This window comes from Camelus ferus, chromosome 15 (genome assembly GCF_009834535.1).
Source record: "Camelus ferus isolate YT-003-E chromosome 15, BCGSAC_Cfer_1.0, whole genome shotgun sequence".
Lineage (NCBI taxonomy): Eukaryota > Metazoa > Chordata > Mammalia > Artiodactyla > Camelidae > Camelus > Camelus ferus.
Window position 1 is genome coordinate 34,892,571 of NC_045710.1, and position 8,599 is coordinate 34,901,169.

An 8,599-nucleotide genomic window follows, 5' to 3' on the forward strand; every position below is an offset into this window, starting at 1 on the left:
TGTGTGACTGAAATGTATGTCACGTGCACATGGAGACTCCCCTTATACCAATTTTCTTGTTCATGGGATGTGCCAGTTTCATACAGTTTAGAGGACAGCTCAAAATTATATAACAAAGTCCCCTCAGCTTTGATGGCATTTACTAAATTGACCTGCACTTGGTAACAGTCAGTTTCAAAATGTTATCTTCCACTTAATAAATATTTATTGAGCAATTTCAAAGTGCAAGGTGCTGCTCTGGGTGCTGGGGACACAAAGGTGAATAACAGACAGGTCCCTGTCCTTATAAAGCCTACCTTCTTTTTTAAAATTTTATTTTTTATTGATGTGTAATTGATTTACATTGTTAGTTTCACGTGTACCGCAAAGCGTACATACATACGTATATATTTTCAGGTTCTTTTCTGTTATAAAAAGCCTACCTTCTAATGGGGGAACAAAAAATAATTATTAAATAAATAAAGAACATAAATTTAAGTAGTGAGAAATTCTAAAAAGAGACTAGAATAGGGTCACAGGATAGAGAGTGATGAAAGTCTTCCTTATCTAGAGTGGTCCAGGAGGGCCTCTGTGAGGAGGAAACGCTTGAGGTGAGATGAAAAAGATGAGAGACAGGCAGATGGTTCAGCCCAGCTGGTTTACTATTGTAAACTAGTTTGTTTTATTAATTCGAGAGATGATTTGGGGTATGCTGTAAATCTCAGGTGGGCCAAAGTCTGGATAGATGATGCTTGAGGGTTATAATTGATCGCATGTCTAGCCAGATTTGTAAATGTCTTATCAATATATGTGTTCTGTATACATTTGATAAAACTTGTGTTTGACTTAAAGGAAAATTTCAGTCTTCTTCAAGATTTGACCACAGAGGGAAGGATTTGGGGGACTCTGTTGTCCAAAAGGAGAGCAGTGTGCCTTACTTGGGAATGAGCATGAGAGGGTGGAGGGGTTATGTTTGTGCCGAAAAGATGAGGGGGCTGCCATCCTTGCCTCACTTATAAACCAGGACTGAACAGGTGTTAGTGCTGCATTGCACTTACTGACACTGCCCATGTTTTGCTTTTGTATAACAGGTTGAAATAGAAAAGAAGTGGATAAAAATCGATGGAGAAGACCCAGATAAAGCTGGTGACTGCGTAACTCAGTAGGAGTAGCAAGAGTCTGTGATGACGATCCACTTTGCAAATATGTAATTCACAGAAACCATACAGTTCTGCTACTGTATGGGAAATAACCGGCCCAATGGCCATGTTGAGAAAAGTTTAGACCTGACACCAGACCATCTGTACTTTATGCTTTTGATACGTGTTTTTGCTCCAGGGGTTTCGTTGAAAATGTGTCTATAATTTTCATGATGTTATTGTTTCCTAGTGAAATTCAAAGGCACTGTTATTCAGGGTGTGACCTGACAGACACTTGGCTAAAGCATTTTTGATATTTGATTGCCCAGTGGCTCATTGTTTTGTACTCTGGGTTACCTGGGTGCCATGTTTATTATCCTCCCGTCCCTATCTCTCCTTGTTAAGTCAGCACATGAACTGGAGGAGGAGGCAATCAAAGGAGACAGGAACCAAAATACTTCATTCTCCCTCTTGCTCTGCTCTGAAATGTGGCCAGTTGTAGAATGATGTTGAAACCCACAGGCTTACATGGAGATGTGGAACTATCTCTGATTCTGAATGATTTATCTTCCTGTCGTATTACCACACTGGTGAGTATTTGGTACCTGTCTTTACCCCAGTCTGTTATTATTTTCAAAGTGTATTTGTATTCTGGTGTGTGCTACAAAGAAGCTGTTTCTGTTCATATACACATTTTAGTACAAGCCACTAAGACATACTGCCTTTTGCTTGGAGAGAGTCCTTTCGAAATGGAATCCTGAAATGGAATTTAATTGGACACTAGTTAAAATATTTATGTATGTTAAGAATGAATTTTTAAAGTTCATGAATATTGTTTCCCCAAAGTACAGACTCTAAGAATGTATTTTGATAAATCATTATTTGTAATTAACAGAAGCCACTCTTGAGTGGAAGTCTAAATCATATTATGATTATTTTATGCTAGTTCTGCTATCATGCTATTTATGCTAATTCAGCTTAATTTAGAGTAATTTTCTTTGAAAGATGAGCAAAGTGAAAGACACTAGATTATTTTACCTAGATTTCTAAGAAATGACATTTCTTTTCTTCAAAGTCAGGTAAATGTTTTTTAATGAAAACCTGTGGCATTAGCAGTTGTAATTCTGTTTATAATTTCCTTTCAGTATTTACAGTGAAAGATCAGACTTTTAAATTTATGAAATCTATATTCTAGGTAGTTTTTTAGTTGGAAAAACATGTGGAAAAAACATGTGGTATTAATACACCTTCAATTTATGTTGATCCTTAGATATGATTAGGAGATATTTTTCTCTATTTACTAGATTTGTTTTGAGTCAAAACTGATAGAATAGTGTTCTTCCAAACAACATTATTTGTTGGCCCCACAGAGGCTGCCTCATGCATTTTACTTAATATTACATTACTTTCACTTTAATCTGTTCAAAATGCAGGTTAAAACAAACATTCATAATGGTCTGTATCAATCAGCAGATTTTATTGCTTTTCATTATTTTACTGTGGAGGCAAAGAATGCAAAAGTTGACTGTTGAATTGGTATTGCTCTTTTTAACTTCACATAATGTATTGCTCATAATATCATATCCTTAAGACTCACTGCTGACGTATAGAAGGGCAAATCTGTGTATCATTTTTAAAAAAAAGTTCTGCCATCCTGTCTCCTCATCTGGTGTGCCACATTCTGGAGTGACTTTAATCTGCTCTGAACAAATCCGGAGGCAGCTGAACCTGATACCGCTCCTTCCTCCTGGGACGTTTGTTGGGTTAATTACCACCATTCCTTTCAAATCTGTGTTACAGCATCCTGCCCATAAAGAACTCAGTCTGATTCGGATGAACTTAATATTTACAGTGCAAAGTAATTCCAGCATAGGGTTCAACGAATCGCCCATCAGGCTTCAGGGGGTTGCCAGAATGTGCGGGTCCCTCACTGCTGGGGTCATTGATTCATCAGCCCTCCAGCCTACAAGGGCATCTCAAGATTCAGTGCTGGAGATTTAACGAAAGGCTGACTGAAGCCCAAGTTGAGTTTCTGCGCAGTGCAAAGGTTGATAGCAAGAACAGCGGGGTGCTGCAGAGTAATTGTTAATTTGCACATCTATTAGGATCCTTAAATATTCATTACTGAGCATTAAATTAACATTCTGTGTAGGTGGAGAGGCTTTTTAATACAATTCTTCTGACCTCAGAAATGGCAGAAGGTCAAATGTGACCACAGTGCTCTAAGTGAAAAATTAGGTAGGGTCCACTTAGACTTACAAATTAAAAAGTAGAATCTCCTTTGCCAGGAAGTAAATGATGATCATCAAAACAATAACAGCAAAACCTTCTGCTTTTAAGGTGGAGAAGAGAGGAAGGAGGTAAGTGAGGTAGGAACTACTCCTTTCTAGCATTTTAGTTTAGGTAATGTAGATCAGCGTTTTGTGAATTTGACCTTTGGGGGTCAGTTGTTTGATGGACCCCATGGCCGACTTCCAAGGAGTTGATCAGTTTGGGATGAGCTGTTCTATTCTAATTGGTCTGGTCTGGTTGCCTTACCAGTCAAAGGACCATATTAATTGTGTAAATGAATTCATGGCTTGATGGTTACCTGATCAATTGTACAGATCTGAATTTAAGGACATTTCCTTTTTTTATGGGAATGGAAATAGTTTATTCATTAAAAAAGTATGAAAAAAAAAAACCTTTCCCAGCACGTAAATAAAGGCTGGCATTTTTGACCTGATTTACATATTAGACAGTTCTAGGGTTTTAGTTCCCTCAGTTCAGGATCAATGTTATGATATAGCCCTTTTTCTTATAAATTCAGTCAGAAGGCCTTCCTTAATAATGACTAAGTATTATTATATCTTACTCAAAATATGATTTTATGTCATATCAATACAAATATAAAACAGATTGAACCTTAATAATCATGTAACAAAGTATTTTTGTAGATTGCATATCGATTTTTTAAAATTAAAGATGTATTTCAAATGATTCTTGCTGTGCAGTGGACTTATATCTTCTTTTGCAAGGTCTGGGGCTATTTTTTTTTTAAGATGTGAAATCAATTTCAATAACCTTAAACAATTGACTCTCTGTCAGGCAAATGTATACTGCTTCGCTATTAAGGAGTCAGTGAACACCATGTTCACTGGTCTTGGCATATCCTGGAAAAATAATACCATCAAACTACAATTTGTGACATTAAAGAATGATTTTTAAAAAGAGTAAATCGTCATTACTCTCATAAAGAAACAATATGAGTATGTGCCCAAGGTTTTACTTAACTCACTAACTAATGAGAGAACTGGTAAGATGTTACAGTGGTTCCAAGGAGAATTCAGAAAGCAGCGAATACATAGGAAATAAGGAACTCTGAAATGAATTTACAAATAAATGCAAAATGGATCTATCCACGGGGCAATGTCAATATTCAGTTTTCCCTACCCCCACACAATTAATTTGCATTTGTATGGACAAGGATCATATGTGTTATTATCAGTTTTCTAAAACTTACAAAGTTGTAAAATAGCTCTAAGACAATGGAAGATGTTGATAACCTGGATTAATGAACTAGTTAGGACACCTTACTATTCGGTCTTCCCACTAACAGGAAGAACTTTGTTCACAGGAGAATTTTAAGGAATTTTTGAACTTTGACAACTAGTATTAGAGAAATTATGTGCATTTAAAGCAATTTTTTTAAGTTTAGAAAACAATTTTTATGCAATTGTACAGAATCTATTTCAGATAAGGGATATATATGTTGGGGGGGAGGGCATTAAAGATATGAAGATAAATTAGCTCTAATAAAAACCAACCTAACTCCTTTATATAAGGAAGCTGCTGTGTGTTGAAATTCAATTTTTATCTAGCTATTAAAGTTAAATTTCAAAATCAGGAAATAAAACTTCATAGAGGCCAGATCGTTAAGAGCTGTTTTAGCCACTACCAAGATGAACAGGGCTTGACTTTGCAGGAATAACAAAAAGATTAAGTGACATAAACTGATCATATTTGTAATAGAATTCCTCAAATTCCATCCATCATTTCTTTTCTGTTTTGTCTCAATTCCACCTAGATTCCCTGCCCCCTTTATGTAGACACATGCTGATTCCACTACGTTTTGCTGGGTCTCTCCCAGCCCCTCCCTATTATCAGCAGCTCCTCCACTCCCAGGACCTTTGTGCTCTTGCCCAGGGTCCTAAAGGACAGGCTGGATGTATTTGATTGAACTGTATGAAACTGACAATAGTTAACCATTCCTGATAGCAGTTTCATGGGGCTTAACCTAATCACCTGCATATTTCTCCAGTTTATATGAAACAAAAGATTTTTCTTGTTATAATTATGTTAATAAGTTCCTGCTTAGAACTGGCATCTATAATATGAATTTGTCAACTTTAAAGCAAGACAGAATTGCTAATCAGAACACAAGTAGTTGAGTTACAAAAAGTACCTTAGATAAAAGCTCCAGGTGATATTATGCCTTAAAATCATGTTCCGTCTGTACGGAAAACGGATTAGACGAGTTTCCCCATGTTTCAAAGTTCATTTCTAGGAGACTTCCTGGGCAAGAAATGCAAATCACTGCTACACTTCGGGGATTGCAACCTTTGCCTCATCTTCACCTCATCTGTCCACTCCAGAAAAGCTGTACAAACTCAGGTGGGAGGATAGCATATTTAAATAACATGATTGTGTGTGTTGACATTTTCCTGAAAAGCCCATTTTTGTTCTATCAGGAATTGCTCTGGATTCCATGTAATACAATTTGCGGTATACTCTTGAAACAGAAGAGGGCGCTCGCAGGCAAGCTGCTGCTACCCAGAATGAGAAACAGCATTTGAAATTTGGTGGTGCTTGTATTATGATTAATAAAAGATCTTGGGGGCATTTTGTAAAGCATTTCAAAGCATTGTGACTCCAGTGGAGCATAATTAAAATTAATGCAATAGACAAACATTTTAAAGTATTCTTAATGCCTTGTCTAAAAATGCTGTTGAATACAATTTTACACATCCTGAAGATTTAAATACCATACTTAGCTCTAAACATTGCTAAGTACTGAAGAGACAGAACAATAGCGCTTTTCTTCTCAACAGATTTCAAACAAACTTTTTCTAATGAGAACTAATGAACTCTAAATCTGCTTGCTTTAAAAGATGTATAAAATATTATAATGAATCCATCTTGTTTGGCTTCTGAGCTTTCAGATGTATGTATCAAGGTCAATGTGGTCTCTAAAAAGCTCCAGCCTAGGACTGTACTTTCAAGTTCTTAGGTAAGAGCAAGCAAATATGTGCTTTCAGGAGAATACTCCTTGCCACCTTGACTCAGGGACAAGCCTTCACCCTGTTTAGTCCTCTGAAATTAGTAATGAGCACTGTCTTTCCAAGATGGGTTCTATCTTTCAGAAATCTTTCTGGGTGGATGATGTTGTTCTCTTACAAAACCTGTTAAAACAATGTGTTTCCAAAAATCTTAGAGCATGAGTAAATCTATGAATGTAGCTAAACACCTGAGATGTTCCCAAAGGTGTCTTCCACACTCTGAAGTACAGAAGTGTATATAAGATATTGGGGCCTTAAGCAGTCACTTTGAATCACCTCAAAATGCTATTTCACCATTGCTTCAACTAATTGTCATGCCAATTCTAATGTTTATTGAGTGTCTACTAGGTGCCTGCATTTTTCTAGGCACTGGGGATGAACAAGCACAAAAATAGTAAATTCCTGTTCCCATAGAGATACGTGATAGCGGGAGAAGTCAGACAATTAACAAATATCAAGTTGTGATGACTGCTATGCAGGAAAAAAAAAAAAGGCAACAGAGTGGAAGAGAATACTCCTTTAGCTGTGTTCATCAGGGAGGTCCTGTCTGAGGGGATGACATTCTACCTGAAAGAAGTGAGGAAGCAATTCACCAGGATCTTCCACCGGGAAGTGTGTCCTGAAGAGGGAACAGCTAGTGCAAAGGCACTGCAGTCAAGGTGTGCTTAGCCTATCAGAGGAACACCAAGGAGTCAGGTGGCTACCAGCTGGCCCAAGCAGAGTGAACAAAGGATGATTAGGGGAGGTATCAGAGAGATTGTGGGTAGGTAAGGAAAGCAGAGCAGTAGGGCTCTGTGAGCTGTGGGAAGGACTCTGATTTTATTCTGAGTGAGATGTGAACCACTAGAAGATTTTGTGTGGAGGAGTGACATGAACTGAATTACACGTGAAGATGATTCCGTGGACATAGAAGCGGGCAATGACAGAAGTAGAGAGAGAGAGTAGTTGGGAAGCTATTGCAATAACCCAGGTGAGAGATGATGGCGACTAGGAGTTGTGATGGAGATGAAAAATAGTTGGATTTAGAACGTGTTTGAAATGCAGAGCTGATGGAGTAGATTGGATTTTCGGACTTAGAATGTGTCTGAAATGCAGAGCTGATGGATTAGGTTGGATTCCCGGAGTGAGGGAAAGGAGGGAACCAGAAATGACTCCCAGATTTTTGGACTGAGCTGCTACAAGATGGACTGCTGGATTTAGTCACATGGGAAACATCGATGAACCTGACAGACCACACAAGTGGGTGTGGAGACAGTGAATAGATGGCTTTTGGGGGGAGCTTTGCTGTGAGTAGGAATATTAGGACAGTAGCTGGTGAGAATGAGATCTTTTTTCCACCTCTTCCACCGTTAAGACCTAAGTTTTGGTGTTGGTCTTTACTAGTGTCTCTTTTTCATTATTATTATTTTTTGACCTCACTGATGTTGACTCTTTAAAAATTTCCTTCTCTTTCTCATCGTCGGCACTTAAAGAAAATGATTCCTTGTCGTCTTTCAGCACCATGTTACCTGAATCTCATGTTGTGTCTGTCTTTGGCTGTGCCTGTTTCTTCAGAGTTTTCATGAACTTTATGCATGGGGTTGAAGGTATTGTATGTATACTTCAAAATTGCTTCAATCATATCTTGTAAATATTTTTTTTGGTTGAACTCCGCTGGTCAATGTCATTTCATTTGGTATGAAGATCTACTTTGGATTTTATTATGAAATTCAGAATAATTATGAACTTGTTGCTGGCTTCACAATCTTGTGAACACCCACAAATTCCTCCAAGTTCCTGCAGGATGAAAAATACACCACTATTTACTTAATAGTTTTTATATTTACCTAACAGTTTGTACTTTGATTTTTTTTGTTACAGTCTGTTATAATAATAGTCTATGTAAACAGTTGTCCAGTGACTAATCAGTGAATTTCAATAAAATTAAAATATTTTCAAAAAGTACAATTTAAGCAACTCCTAATGTAATGTTTAATTTTCTTGGTTTCTTCTTTAGTTTTGAAACAACTGGTGATTAAAATAGAAGAATAAACATCAATTTTAAAGATACTATTATTTAAATGCAATAAGTATTTAATGTGTAAAGTAACCAAACAAAACTTACCAAACAAAACTATTACATCTTGCCATTTGGACTCTATTTCACTCTTTTAAATTTAAAGT

At 37.0% G+C, this 8,599-nt stretch overlaps 1 protein-coding gene across 3 annotated transcripts in view; it reads left to right on the forward strand.

Moving 5' to 3' along the window:
- Nucleotides 1–8,377, forward strand: part of LOC102514472 (stonin-1) — a 49,979-nt gene extending 41,602 nt beyond the window's left edge. For all 3 annotated transcript variants that reach the window (XM_006185782.3, XM_032497484.1, XM_032497485.1), the window contains one exon: nt 1,071–8,377. In XM_006185782.3, the coding sequence (XP_006185844.1) occupies nt 1,071–1,145 (75 nt within the window). In that variant the 3' untranslated portion in view covers nt 1,146–8,377. The remainder of the gene's footprint in view (nt 1–1,070) is intronic.
- The last annotated feature ends 222 nt before the right edge of the window (nt 8,378–8,599 follow it).